Source organism: Opisthocomus hoazin, chromosome 32 (assembly GCF_030867145.1).
Source record: "Opisthocomus hoazin isolate bOpiHoa1 chromosome 32, bOpiHoa1.hap1, whole genome shotgun sequence".
Lineage (NCBI taxonomy): Eukaryota > Metazoa > Chordata > Aves > Opisthocomiformes > Opisthocomidae > Opisthocomus > Opisthocomus hoazin.
The window spans coordinates 2,457,513-2,471,488 of NC_134445.1; the positions used below are offsets into that span (position 1 = coordinate 2,457,513).

The following is a 13,976-nucleotide window of genomic DNA, read 5'->3' on the forward strand; positions in this document are numbered from 1 at the left end:
AGCAAATCACAGAATCACAGAATCACAGAATCACAGAATAGTAGGGGTTGGAATGGACCTCTGTGGGTCATCTAGTCCAACCCTCCTGCCCAAGCAGGGTCACCCACAGCAGGCTGCACAGGACATTGTCCAGGCGGGTCTTGAATATCTCCAGAGAAGGAGACTCCACAGCCTCCCTGGGCAGCCTGGGCCAGGGCTCCGTCACCCTCAGAGGGAAGAAGTTCTTCCTCATGTTCAGACGGAACTTCCTGTGCCTCAGTTTGTGCCCGTTGCCCCTTGTCCTGTCGCTGGGCACCACTGAAAAGAGCTTGGCCCCATCCTCCTGACCCCCACCCTGCAGATATTTAAATAGCTGTGGCTCTCCCGCCTGCCGTATCGGCGCAGGGTAAAGCGCGGGGCGAGCTCGCGGGGCGGGTGATGGGCAGAGGTGAAGCCCCCCTTACAGCCATGGCCTTTGGGAACGCTCCTCCGCCGCTGCTGGGAGCCGATTCCCTTCGGGTGGCTCCGAGGAGGGCAGGTCTCCAGCCCCGGGATGCCTCGGCTGCCCGGGCCGCTTCCCACCGGGGTTTCCTTAGGGTGATGCTTAGCGTGGATGTACTTGAAAGTGCGGCGAAGGGTTCGGCGCTGGACTTTCCCACCTGCTTTGGCACTGTTTTGGGTGGCAAAATGCTGAAATTCTCCCTCCTGCCCTGCAAAATTATCTTTTGCCGGCTGCCTGGAGCTCAGGAAGGGACGTCCATCCCTTGGGGCCGCGATGCCCAAAGCGTGGAGCGTCAGGTGGACCCAGGGTCCGCAGCCGCCCGTAACCTTTGGGTGCTTCCCCTCCCAGCCCCTCTGCCCCTGCTCCCCGAGCCTTGAACAGCTCTCCAGCGCTGGCAGGGACAGGGGACAGATCGCCTGCCCCGCACGGTCTAAAGCGGGAAGATAAATGATGCATCACCAAATCCAGCGGCCGCAGGGACCCACGGGGCTGCAGCGGTCTCACGGCGTTGAATTTATCCTCTCCCCGCCACGTTATTTGCTGTTGGGGAGTTTTTTTGTGCCCGTCGTGGTGCCAGCCAGCTGGGGATCAGGGAGTCTCCTTGGGAGGGTCCCCAGCCGGGTCCTGGGGTGGTCTGTCCCTTGGCAGCCGGGTCCTCAGACATGGGTGCAGGTGGTTGGAGCTCGTCCCCCTCCCCGGTGCCGCAGCAGGGTCTGGAGCTCGCCGGGGGTCAGCACCCTGTGGATCCCCTCTCCCCTGTTCCGAGGAAAGGGCTGGCCGGGAGCTGCCTGCAGCCACGAGCAGCTGATGCTCAGCGTCATCGCCACGAGGCTCGATTTATGATCTCAGTGCCGAAAATCCCCAAAGGGACAAAAAAAAACAACCCCCAAACCCTGCATCATTCTCGGAGCCGGGGAGCGGAGCAGAAACTGGAAGGAGATTGTGCGGAGAGAGGGGTAACTCCCGCGTGGGTCCGGAGCGGAGCGGGGATGCTCGGGGACCGGCAGCGCGCGGGCAGCGGTGCCTGGCCGGGTCACGGTTGTCCCGGGCGGGACGAGGGTGAGCGAGGAGCGAGGTGGCGTTTCCAGCTCTCCTCTGCTTCCCCGAATAGGCGGTGATGCTCCAAGCGGAAAAAATCCCCCCCGCTGCCCCGACCGTGGGCTGTGTTATTCCCCGGCGCCGGAGCCGCTGCACGGCAGCGTTGTGCAACGCCGGCCTCTGGGACCGGAGCCTGGCCGAGAGCCGGAGCACGAGAGCGAGGGAAGAGTCTGTGATTCTGTGATTCTGTGATTCTGTGATTCTGTGAAGAGTCGCGGCCGCCCGGGAAAACGTCACTTGCTGGCGGTCGGCGTTGGCAGACTGGCCGGGAAGCGTCCCCGCTCCCCGCGGGCTCGACGCACGCGCTGTGAGGCTGCAGCGTGCTGGGTGACCGGAGCAGGCATGGCAGCCGGCAGCAGCTGAGCATCTCGGAAGCCTTCCCCGCCACCCGGGCAAGCGCGGCGTCGGGTAGCCGCGGCTCGGCTGCGTCGGAGGGACGCGACCTCCTCGGCTGGAGGAGAGCGGTACCGGGGGCCTCGCAGCTGCTCCCCCCGCTGCGGTTTGCTCCGGCGCGGGTCCGGGACCTGCGATTTAAATCGCTGCTGCCTGCGCGTCGCGGCGAGCTTTGCCTCTCTCTGCTTTCTGCGTGCTGGAGGGGATGCGCGCGGTCTGGCCAGCCCGTGGCATCCCATTACCCAAAATCCCAGCATGGTAGGGGAGGAACCTGGTGAGGTTCAACCAGGGCAAGGGCAGGGTCCTGCCCCTGGGGAGGAACAACCCCAGGCACCAGCACAGGCTGGGGCTGAGCTGCTGGAGAGCAGCTCTGCGGAGAGGGACTGGGAGTGCTGGGGGATGACAGGGTGACCCTGAGCCAGCAGCGTGCCCTGGGTGCCCAGAAGGCCAAGGGGATCCTGGGGTGGATGAGGAGGAGTGTGGGCAGCAGGGCGAGGGAGGTTCTCCTCCCCCTCTGCTCTGCCCTGGGGAGGCCCCATCTGCAGTGCTGTGTCCAGTGCTGGGCTCCCCAGGTCAAGAAAGATGAGGAGCTGCTGGAGAGAGTCCAGTGGAGGGCTGCGAGGATGAGGAGGGGACTGGAGCATCTCTGCTACGAGGAGAGGCTGAGGGAGCTGGGCTTGTTCAGCCTGGAGAAGAGAAGGCTGAGAGGGGACCTTTGAAATTCCTCTAAATATCTGCAGGGTGGGGGTCACAAACCGTGCCGGTGCCGTCGCGGGGAGCCGGGAGCTGGGGACGGGAGCGGGATGGGGTGGGTGCAGGTTGGATGACCGATGAGGAAGGTGATGGGGATGCTGGCTCCAGCCCCTGCGCCTGTTCCTGACGCCTTCCCGGTCCCTGCAGTCATCCTGACGGATGAGGAGGTCCAGAGGAAGCGCGAGATGATCCTGAAGCGCAAGGAGGAGGAAGCGCTGAAGGAGAGCCTGAAGCCCAAGCTCTCGGAGGAGCAGCAGAAAGTCATCGACGTCCTCCTCGAGGCTCACCACAAGACCTACGACCCCACGTACGCCGACTTCACCAAGTTCCGGGTACGTCCCGTCGCGCCAGCCCCGATTCCCACGCACGGGACCAAGCGGTTCCTGCCCGGAGGCACCAAACCCATCTCACCCCGTGGCTTCTCATCAGCGAGGAGCTAAAAACCCCGGTGCTTGACCCAACCCGTTGGCAGCAGGGGAACGACCACCAGCAAATGGCTCTCCCAGCCCCGTCCTCACGCCCTGCTCTCTCTTCCAGCCCCCCGTCAGAAGCAACGCCAGCGGCAGGGCGGGAGCGAGATCCTCCTCCATCCTCACCCAGGACCTCTCGTCGGAGGACTCCACCGACCTCTTCGGCTCCGACGCCTTCAGCGCCTTTCCAGGTACCAGGCTCTCCTCTCCGCCAGCGGTGGGGGGACAAGGGGAGCAGCTTTACTGAGTTCTGGCCATTCAGACCCTTGTTTTACCTCTTCTGAGGAACTTCTTGAACCGTAAGACCTCTCCTGGGGGTGTTGCGAAGGCTTTTTGCGAGCAAAAAGCACGAAGTGCTTGGCCAGATTGAGGCCCTGCGGAGCTCTGGGTGTCTGAGTCCCCCGGGATGGCCGAGCGGGGCGCGGACAGAATGGTCGGGGCTGGCAGGGACCTCTGGGGTCACCCAGCCCAACCCCCTGCCCAAGCAGGGTCACCCAGAGCAGGCTGCACAGCACCGCGGCCAGGCGGGGCTGGAATATCTCCAGAGAAGGAGACTCCACAGCCTCCCTGGGCAGCCTGGGCCAGGGCTCCGGCACCCTCAGAGGGAAGAAGTTCTTCCTCGGGTTCAGCTGGAGCTTCCTCTGCTCCAGTTTGTGCCCGTTGCCCCTTGTCCTGTCGCTGGGCACCACTGGAAAGAGTCTGGCCCCGTCCTCCTGACCCCCACCCTGCAGATATTTAGAGGCATTTCTAAGGTCCCCTCTCAGCCTTCTCTTCTCCAGGCTGAACAAGCCCAGCTCCCTCAGCCTCTCCTCATAGGAGAGATGCTCCAGTCCCCTCCTCATCCTCGTGGCCTCGACGCGGACGCTGAGCTGCAGCGTCGCTGCTCCGGCTGCGGCCGGGCTCCATCACAGCCCAGGAGAGGAGTGAAAGGCCGCGGTGCCAAAACCTTGGTGCCGTTGGCAGCCGGCGAACGCGCAGCCCCGCTCCTCGCGTCCTGCTGCCCGGTGGCAACACGGAGCCCTCCTGGCAGGACGGACGCCATCGCTGCGGTGGGCGGGCAGCGCTCCCCTCGCCCCGCAGCATCCACCCCGCAGCCCCGGGTGCCCTCTGAGCAGCTCCCTCTCCGCAGAGCCCGTGGAGCCCCCAATGTTCTCCAACCTGGTCCTCTCCGAGGAGAACGACGAGAGCTCCTCCGTGAACATCGACCTCTCCCACCTCTCCATGCTCCCGCACTTGGCTGACTTGGTCAGCTACAGCATCCAGAAGGTGATCGGCTTTGCCAAAATGATCCCGGGCTTCAGGTGAGGCGTTGGCTCCCGGATCCGATGTCCACGGCAGTTTTCCGCTCTGGGGAATCCCGCCCTGCCCTTCACAGCCAGATGGTTTCTCTCTTTCATCTCCACATCCATCCCTCGGGCTCTCTTCCCTTCCCAGGTCTGTTTCTGCTCTCACGTTTTCTGTCTCTCCTCCTTCCTGGGGTTCCTCCTCTCCTCTCCGTACCCCGATTCTTTACCCTGTCAGCAAAATGCTTGGGCTGCCCGGATGCTGGAGGCCGTGGGAGCGGTCCCCATCCCAGTTTGTGCAGGACCTCAGGTCCCGTTTAGCTCCACTCGATACAGGCAGCTGCGGAAATACCCCGGGGAAACCCAGGGCGCGGGAGAACTGGGTGTAACTGGGTTACTGGTGGAGAGCCCGGCTGACCCGAGGCAGGATTCTGGTCCTTCGCTCGCTGGCTGGGTCTCGCATCTCCCTCCTCCCCCCGGCCCAGGGACCTGGCAGCAGAGGACCAGATCGCCCTGCTGAAATCCAGCGCCATCGAGGTGATCATGCTGCGCTCCAACCAGTCCTTCACCCTCGAGGACATGACGTGGACCTGCGGCAGCAACGACTTCAAGTACAGGGTCAGCGACGTCACCCAAGGTAACGGCACTGCCGCGCACCCCCCCTGCTTGCTGCGGGCTGGGAAATGCCACCCTGGCCCCAAATCCAGACGCCAAAACCCAGCGCCGAGGGGAAGACCACAGCTCGGCAGTGCCGCGGCTGGGCTGAGCCCCCCGTCCTGCCCTCCCGCCGTCTCCCGAGCCCCTGCAGCCGGACCGCACGGCCGGGCAGAGCCGGTAACTCCCGAAGGAAAGCCAAGCCGGAGCATGGCTGTAGCTCAGAGCTGGCTCTCTCCACACCAGGGCTCGAGCTCGGTTTGCGCCGAGCTGCCGCGAGGGCTGGGAAGCCGCTGCTCCGCAGCTGGGAAAGGTGGGGAATCCTGTCCGGAACCGTCCCTGCTTGAGGGTCTGGGGAGCAGCACGGAGAGCAGGGGGTGCAGATGACACACCCGGACCTTAAAGCTCTCCCTGCACTTGGAAGAGGCTCGGGGTAACGCGGGGATGCCGAGAGCCGTGGTGCAAGGGCAGAGATCCCGCGGGAGAAGCAGAGCGAGCGGCTGGGAAGAGATTCGGCTTGCAGGGAGGGCTCTGGGCACGAGTGGGGTCTGTGACGCTTGTGTGGCGTGGAAGTGATGAGAAGAAGGCAAAATGTCTGGAAGTGAATTGTCTTTATGGATTTCCAAAGCAAAACCCGCTCCATCATCACAGAATCTCCGAATCCCAGCATGGCAGGGGTTGGAGGGACCTCTGGGGTCACCCAGCCCAACCCCCTGCCCAAGCAGGGTCACCCAGAGCAGGGGGCACAGCACCGCGGCCAGGCGGGGCTGGAATATCTCCAGAGAAGGAGACTCCACAGCCTCCCTGGGCAGCCTGGGCCAGGGCTCCGGCACCCTCAGAGGGAAGAAGTTCTTCCTCGTGTCCAGCTGGAGCTTCCTCTGCTTCAGTTTGTGCCCGTTGCCCCTTGTCCTGTCGCTGGGCACCACTGGAAAGAGTCTGGCCCCGTCCTCCTGACGCCCACCCTGCAGATATTTAGAGGCATTTCGAAGGTCCCCTCTCCGCCTTCTCTTCTCCAGGCTGAACAAGCCCAGTTCCCTCAGCCTCTCCTCGTAGGAGAGATGCTCCAGTCCCTCCTCATCCTCACAGCCCTCCGCTGGACTCTCTCCAGTAGCTCCTCATCTTTCTTGAACTGGGGAGCCCAGCACTGGACCCAGCACTGCAGATGGGGCCTCCCCAGGGCAGAGCAGAGGGGGAGGAGAACCTCCCTGGACCTGCTGCCCACACTCCTCCTCATGCACCCCAGGATCCTATTGCCCTTCTTGGCACCCAGGGCACGCTGCTGGCTCATGGTCACAATCTCCCGCTTTAGAGAAACTGCTGGGGAGAAAAATACAATTAAAACCCAACGCGCGTTAGGCTGTATCAAAAGTCACAGAATCACAGAACGGTGGGGGGTGGAAGGGACCTCTGTGGGTCATCTAGTCCCCGGCTCCGTGCTGCGCTGAAGGAGGAGCTGCGGGGCTCCCCGCTCGCCCCTCGGCTCCGGAGGTCTCGTTCCAGAGCCCGCTGTGCTAAAGGTCCTCTCTCTTCCCAGCTGGCCACAGCATGGACCTGCTGGAGCCGCTGGTGAAATTCCAGGTTGGCTTGAAGAAGCTGAACCTGCACGAAGAAGAGCATGTGCTCCTGATGGCCATCTGCATCCTGTCCCCAGGTAGGACACTCGGCCCCCGAGGGCGTTCACCTGCCGGATTCTGGCTGTGGTGAGGCGCTTGTCCCCAGAAATGTCACCTTTCCCGAAGAGGGAAGGGAATCACCCTGCCTCCGTGGTATTCCGTAGATCGCCCCGGCGTGCAGGACACCTCGCTGGTGGAATCCCTTCAGGATCGCCTCTCGGAGATCCTCCAGACCTACATCCGCTGCAGGCACCCTCCTCCCGGCAGCCGCCTGCTCTACGCCAAGATGATCCAGAAGCTGGCCGACCTGCGGAGCCTCAACGAGGAGCACTCCAAGCAGTACCGCTGCCTCTCCTTCCAGCCCGAGCACAGCATGCAGCTCACGCCGCTGGTGCTCGAGGTCTTCGGCAACGAGATCTCCTGACTCCGGCCGCCGGCTCGAGCGCCCGCCGGTAAAGGGATAAGTCAGCCGGGCTTCCCGGAGGCAGCGAGCGGAGGGACGCGACGCCGGGCGGGGGTTTTGGACGCAGACGGTTGGGTTTCACACTACTGGAGGGTCCCGGCTTTGTCGTCCCACCCGCGGCAGCCGAGGTTTGCTCGCTGCGGGGCGGCGACGGGCCCAGACCCCCCCGCTTCGTGAGCAGCTTTCCCGCTTCGCCGCCGGCCGCCGGAGCTGACTTGTCCCTTTATGGAGATTTTGAGGGCTGCGCTGCCTTGAAACGCTTCTTTCCTGACCAAAAAACGGGGCTGTTCGGATGGAGAAGTGCTGGGGGGGGGTTGGGGGGGGAGACGGGCTCCCGGCATGGCCAAGCCCTCGGCGCCGTCCTCTGTCCCCCCCCCCCCCCCAAAAATCCGCAGCGCTCGCCTCCGCCCTGTTTCAAAGAGCCGATCGCACCGCACCCCGAAATCCCTGCCAGAAGATGCCGCGGGCTGCGTCCCCCCAGCCGTCACCAGTAAACCCACTCCCGGGAGACTGGGACGAAGCCGAAGCCGCCGGGACAGCCCCGGGAGGGGGAACCCACCCTGGGCGGCAGCGGCCGGCTGGGCTGTGCTCTCCCTCCGGACGCTGCTCCCGGCTTTGGGGAGCGGGGCTCTCCCGGGGGGACCCCTCGCTCCCTCGGGGCAGGCCCACGGACCCCCCCAGCCCACGCCGGCCCCCATGGGCGATGGCCACGGGCCCAGCTCGGCTTCGGCGGCTGGCGGGAACCCGGGCCGTGCTGGCAGCAGCACCAGAGCCTGCTCCGGGCTGGGGGCAGCGGTCGGGGCCGCCCCGGGGGGGGGGGTCTGGGGGGCGGGGGGGGGGGGGCACGGCTCCCCGCCGGGTGCTGCTCGGGGCGAATAAACGCTGTGCTTGGGAACGGCACCCGGGCTGCCATGTGTCCGTCTGTCCGTCCGTCCGTCTGTCACCCCGGGGCCGGCGGAGGGGGCCGTGAGGGCCGGGCAGGCCCTCAGCCCACCCACGCGGCTGGGTCCCCCTGCATCCGGGTCCGTTTCAACACCCCCTCCCCAGCCCCCCCCGTGTCCGTCTGTCCCTGTGCCCCACGCCAGCTGCTCCGCGCCAGCCCCGCCCCTTCCCTCCAGCCCCGCCTATTCCTCCCGGCCCGCCCCCTTCCCGAAAGCCCCGCCCATCCCGGCAGCCCCGCCTTGGCTCCGATCCCAGGGCTGCGCGCACGGCGCATGCGCCCTCGCGGTCGGGCGGGGTCGGGCGGGGCGAGCTGGCGCATGCGTAATCGCTCTGAAGCGCGCGCTGGGTGGGGTGAGCTGGCGCATGCGCTCAGCAGGCGGGCGGGGACCAGGGTGACGTTACGCTTGCGTACATCAGATGGGCGAGGACTGGGCGGGGCTGGCGAAGGAGCGGGGAGGAGTCATTGAAGTCGGGTGCGGCTGACGCATGCGCAGGGCAGACGGGCGAGGCTGGGCGGCACGAGCGCACGCGCAGAGCGGCGGGGGCGGGTGCGGGCGTGGATGGCGTATGCGCAGACAAAAAAAAAAGCGCGGGGAAACGTCGGCGCATGCGCTGTCCAGGAGCGGCCGGGGGGTGGTGCTGCGCATGCGCTGTAGCGTGGGGGCGGTGCCGCGCATGCGCAGTGCCATGCGGCGCGCCGCCCGCATTATGGCCGCCGCCGTGAGCCCCGGGAGTGGGGCTGAGGCCGGGCCCAAGCGGCCGAGGCCCGACACCCCCCCGCGCATCGGCACCCACGACGGCACCTTCCACTGCGACGAGGTGCTGGCGTGCTACCTGCTGCGCCTGCTGCCCCGTTACCGGGTACGGCCCCGGGGCACCGGCACTGCGGCCTGCTCGGGCCACCTTGCAGCCGGGCCGGCTCCCTCCCGGGACCCCTGCAGCGCGACGGGGACACCGTGCAGTGCCCCGGCCCCGGCCCCTGCCCGCCCTCGAGTCCCGGGACCCTCCTCGAGGCCGCGCTTCGGGGTACCCCGTGACCTGGGGGTGCCTCTCGGGGTTCCCGGTCGCACCTGGGGTCCCTGGTCCCACCCCGGGGCAACCCTTCGGTTCCCAGTCCCTCCTGGGGGGTTTCCCGTCCCACCCAGCGTCCACCCTTGGTTCCCCAGTCCCTCCTGGCGATCCCCAGTCCCACCCAGGGACCACCTTTAGGTCCCCAGTTGCCCCTCGGGGTCCCCAGTCCCTCCCAGGGGCCACCCTTGGGTTCCCAGTCCCATCTGGGTGCCTCTGGTTCCCACCCAGGGGCCACCTTTAGGTCCCCAGTTGCCTCTCGGGGTCCCCAGTCCCACCTAGGGGCCACCCTTTGGTTCCCAGTCCCATCTGGGTGCCTCTGGTCCCACCCAGGGGCCACCCTTAGGTCTCCAGTCGCCCTTCAGAGTCCCCAGTCATCTCAGGGACCACCATTAGGTCCGCAGTCACCCCTTGGGGTCCCTGATCTCCCCAGGGGCAGCTCTCGGGGGGGTTCCTGGTCACTGCTGGGGACCGCCCTGGCCCCCCCCAGCCTCACCCGATCCCCGGCAGGACGCGGAGGTGGTGCGCACGCGGGACCCCCAGCGCCTGGCCCAGTGCGAGGTGGTGGTGGACGTCGGGGGCGAGTACGACCCCGAGCGACACCGCTACGACCACCACCAGAGGTGAGCCCTCTTCCCCCCCACCACCGGAGGCCCGGGGTCTCCCGGACATCGGGGTCCCCCGGGGCTCACCCCGCGGCCCCCCCAGGTCCTTCACACAGTCCATGCGGAGCCTCCGGCCTGACAAGCCCTGGACCACGAAGCTGAGCAGCGCCGGGCTGGTTTACTGCCACTTCGGCTCCCAGATCCTCGCGGGGCTCTTGGGGCAGCCGGAGGACGGCCCCGTCGTGACGGCGCTCTACGATAAGGTACTGGGGGAACTGGGAGGGTCTGGGGGGGGGGGGCTCTGACTTCCCCCTGGGGCTTCTCCTTGGTGGGGTCACCCCCTAAAAGAGCACCCTGGGGAGGGGGAGCCCAGGAAAGAGGGGAGCGGTTTGACGCCCGCTGTCCCCAGCTGTATGAGAACTTCGTGGAGGAGATCGACGCCATCGACAACGGCATCGCGCAGGCGGAGGGGGAGCCCCGCTACGCCCTCACCACCACCCTCAGCGCCCGTGTCGGCCACCTGAACCCCCGCTGGAACGACCCTGAGCAGGACACCGAGGTGGGGATGGGGACTGGGGCAGCTTGGGGCCACCCCGCTTGGGGCCACCCCGCCTGGGGCACCGCTGACCCTCCTCTGCCCCCCCAGGCGGGGTTCAAGCGGGCGATGGAGCTGGTGGGGGGCGAGTTCATGGACCGGCTCGACTACTACCACCGCGCCTGGCTGCCCGCGCGGGGGCTGGTGGAGGAGGCCATCCGGCGACGCTTTGAGGTACCCACCGTGCCGGTTCGGGGGGGAGCACTGGGGTGAGGGGAGGCCAGGGCCCCTCGGCGTAAACTTCCCTGAGCAGCCCGGGGTGCCCCTTGCACCCCATACCCCTACACATGGCCCTGCACCCCATCCTGTGCCCCTACACACGGCCCTGCACCCCCTCCTGTGCCCCTGTAACCATACACACATCCCTGTATCCCCTCTTGTGCCCCTACACGCAGCCCTGCACCCCCTCCTGTCCCTCTACACACAGCCCTGCACCCCCTCTTGTGCCCTACACACAGCCCTGCACCCCCTCTTGTGCCCTACACACAGCCCTGCACCCCATCCTGCACCCCTGTATTCTTACACACAGCCGTGCACCCTCTCCTATACCCCTACACAGAGCCCTGCACCCCCTCCTGTACCCCTATATCCTTACACACAGCCCTGCACCCCCTCTTATATTCTTACACACGGCCAAGCACCCCCTCCTATACCCCTACACACAGCTATGCACCCCCTCCTGTGCCCCTACACACAGCTATGCACCCCCTCCTGTGCCCCTATGTCCCTAAACATGGCCCTGCACCCCCTCCTGTGCCCCTGTGTCCCTAAACATGGCCCTGCACCCCCTCCTGTGCCCCTACACACAGCTGTGCACCCCCTCCTGCACCCCTATATTCTTACACATGGCCAAGCACCCCCTCCTATACCCCTACACACAGCTGTGCACCCCCTCCTGTGCCCCTGTGCCCCTACACGCAGCCCTGCACCCCCTCCTGTCCCCCTACAGACGGCCCTGCATCCCCTCCTGTGACCCTCTGTCCCTAAACATGGCCCTGCACCTCCTCCTGTGCCCCTGTCCCCCTACACACGGCCCTGCACCCCCTCCTGCACCCCCACAGCCGGCTGCACACCCCCTCCCGTGCCCCTGTATCCCTGCGTGTAGCTGCACGCACCCACATCCCCACGCACAGCCACGTACCCCACACCCCCAATCCCTCCGTGTGACCCACCCGCACCCTAATACCTCCTTGCACCCCCCCTCTGCCCCCCCCCCCCCCCCCTGCACCCCAATATTCCCCCCATGCCCAGCGCTCCCCGTGCCGGCTGGGCACAGCACCCACTGCTGGGGCGGGGGGCGGCTGAGGCACGGGGTGCTGGTGGGGGGGGCTGCGGGAGCGGGACCCCCCCGTCTGCCCAGCGCGTCCCCCCGCCCAGGTGGACGTGAGCGGGGCGGTGCTGGAGCTCCCGCGGGGCGGCTGCCCCTGGAAGGAGCACGTCTTCAGCCTGGAGCGGGAGCTGGCTCTGCCCCGGCCCCTCCAGCTCGTCCTCTTCCCGGACCGCGGCGGGCAGTGGCGGGTGCAGAGCGTTCCGGCGGGGCCGCACACCTTCCAGAGCCGGTGAGACCCCCCCCGGCCGCGTCCGTTGTCCCCACCGCGTTCCCCCCCCCTCAGGGCCAGGTCCTCACCCGCCGCCTCCCTCTGCCCCCCGCAGCCTCCCCCTCCCCGAGCCCTGGCGCGGGGTCCGGGACGAGGCGCTGGCCCGGCTCGCCGGCATCCCCGGCTGCGTCTTCGTCCACGCCAGCGGCTTCATCGGCGGCAACCGCACGCGGGAAGGGGCGTTGGAGATGGCGCGGCGGACGCTGGCGCAGCAGAATGCGGGGGGAGCGCAGAGCGGATGAGTGTGTGTCCCCCCCCCCGCCATCGTGGGCACCCCGAAAGTGACCCCTTGCCCGGCGTGGGGGTTCCAGGGATTGCTGCTGGGGGTGGCTGAGACCGTCGCCGCTCGGGACGTGTAACGGGGGCGCGGCGGGACGCTGCGGGGAGCTGTCTGTGGGGCCGGGGCGGGGGGCCAGGCCCCCCCGGGGGCATCACTGCTCCCAGTCCCAGTGGTGGACTGGTGCGAGACCGCTGGGGTCCAGTTCTCTGCAGATTGTCCCCGTTCCTGCTATGTATCTGCTGCTAGCGGGTTCCCAACACCAGTAAAAACCAGTCCGTTCCCAGTGCGTTTGCTGCTCCAGCAGTGGGGGCTGGGGAGGGGGGTGGGGGGGTGTCCTTGGGGCACAGCAGGGGGGAAAGGGCTGCAAGGAGATGTGAATTGGGGCGCAGGCATCGCCCCCCCCGCATCCCCCCTGCCACTGGGAGGAGAACCCAGGCGTCCGGCTGCCCCCCCCCCCCGCCACCAACCCCCACCTCCGGCTGTACGTGGGGGGGACGCAGAGCCCCCCCCCTCGCCGCCAGCCTCTGGTCGCAGGGCGATGCGGGCGGCCTGGCTGCTCCTGCTGACGCTGGGGCTGCCCGGGGGGGCCCCCCCGGGGCTGCCCCCCCCCAGCAGCCGCAACGAGACCCTGGCAGGGGGCGGGCGGCCGCGGAGCCCGGACGCCGCGGTGCTGGTGGCCGTGGGCGGGTGGCTCGGTGCTGTCCTCGTCTACGTGGGCCGATACGTCCGGAGGAGCCGAGCCGAGACCCGGCTGCACCTCGAGTACCTGCGAGCGCTGCCCTGCGAACCCCCCAGCCGGGAGGAAGAGGAGGAGGAGGGCGAGGAAGAGCCGCTCAGCACCGTCCTGTGAGGCGCTGAGAGGGCGAAGCGGCCCTGGACCTGCCGCCGCGGCTGGAGCGGGTTCGTACCCGGGGTTTTTTGCCCCGTATCCTCACGCCAACCCTGTCCGGGCTCGGCTCCGCTCCCGGCCATGCCCCTGCGCGGGGTTTTCCTTGGCCCCCCCCCCATCCCGGGCACGCCTCTGAGGAGGGTTCTGGGGGTCCCGGGGGTGGCTGTGGGGCTGAGTGGGGCCCCTGCGCTCTCCCCCTCATCTCTGGGCCCCGGGTTTTAGCAGAGCGATTACAGCGTAATCCCAGGGATTAACCCCGTGTAATCCCAGGGTTTATCCACGCTCCCCCCAGCCCCCCCATTAATCCCTGCGTGGGGGGGAGGGGACTGGGGGTGCCCATCTGCTCCCCTCCATGCTTCGGCGCTGGCTGGGCGCACGTGGGCCGGCACGAGCCCCGGTCCCTGCCCGGCTGCACCCCAAAACGTGCCGAGGTTGGGGTTTTACAGACCCACGGCCTTTGTGGCTCCCTTTGGGGGGGCTCTTCCCACCCCCGGGGCTGCGCTCACGGCCCAGCCCCCCTCGGCTCCCTCCTTCCCCCTCGGGGCAGCGGCGCTTTAACCCCCAGGGGCTGCTGCCGTGCGACCCAGCCGGCCGGCGCGACGCGGAGAACGCGTGGGGCGAGAAGCAGAGAGCGCTGTAAGACAACACAGGAGCTCATAAAAACAGCGAAGCTGCACGGCCCCGGGCAGCTTTCTCACCCCCCACCCCCCCCCCCGACGTGCAGCCAGGCCCCGAGCAGCGGTCGCGGGACCTGCGAGTTTCCCAGAGCTCCCGAATTTCACCAAATTTCA

General features: G+C 67.4%; 2 protein-coding genes across 8 annotated transcripts in view; both read left to right on the plus strand.

Annotated features, from left to right (window-relative positions):
• Window positions 1-8,014, plus strand: part of VDR (vitamin D receptor) — a 39,189-nt gene extending 31,175 nt beyond the window's left edge. For 5 of the 6 annotated variants that reach the window (XM_075445670.1, XM_075445671.1, XM_075445672.1 and 2 more), the window contains 6 exons: window positions 2,873-3,057; window positions 3,263-3,386; window positions 4,325-4,496; window positions 4,964-5,115; window positions 6,667-6,783; window positions 6,910-8,014. In XM_075445670.1, the coding sequence (XP_075301785.1) occupies window positions 2,873-3,057; window positions 3,263-3,386; window positions 4,325-4,496; window positions 4,964-5,115; window positions 6,667-6,783; window positions 6,910-7,169 (1,010 nt within the window). In that variant the 3' untranslated portion in view covers window positions 7,170-8,014. The remainder of the gene's footprint in view (window positions 1-2,872; window positions 3,058-3,262; window positions 3,387-4,324; window positions 4,497-4,963; window positions 5,116-6,666; window positions 6,784-6,909) is intronic. The other variant, XM_075445675.1, reaches the window with a different exon arrangement.
• An 811-nt stretch (window positions 8,015-8,825) lies between these two features.
• MYG1 (MYG1 exonuclease) lies at window positions 8,826-12,579 on the plus strand. 2 transcript variants are annotated; one of them, XM_075445676.1, is made up of 7 exons: window positions 8,826-9,011; window positions 9,729-9,841; window positions 9,927-10,086; window positions 10,233-10,382; window positions 10,470-10,592; window positions 11,796-11,977; window positions 12,072-12,579. In XM_075445676.1, exons 1-7 carry the CDS (start codon window positions 8,826-8,828, stop codon window positions 12,256-12,258), a joined length of 1,101 nt encoding a protein of 366 aa, XP_075301791.1. In that variant the 3' UTR covers window positions 12,259-12,579. The 2 variants fall into 2 exon arrangements, with proteins under 2 accessions (XP_075301791.1, XP_075301792.1); XM_075445677.1 differs by having other exon boundaries at window positions 8,845-8,969.
• Window positions 12,580-13,976: the final 1,397 nt, after the last annotated feature.

Coding starts and splice junctions, on each gene's coding strand:
- MYG1 (XM_075445676.1), top strand. CDS start 8,826: ATGCGCAGTGCCATGCGGCGCGCCGCCCGCATTATGGCCGCCGCCGTG. Junction 10,383..10,469: donor ACCCTGAGCAGGACACCGAG/GTGGGGATGGGG, acceptor CTGCCCCCCCAG/GCGGGGTTCAAGCGGGCGAT. Junction 11,978..12,071: donor CCGCACACCTTCCAGAGCCG/GTGAGACCCCCC, acceptor TGCCCCCCGCAG/CCTCCCCCTCCCCGAGCCCT.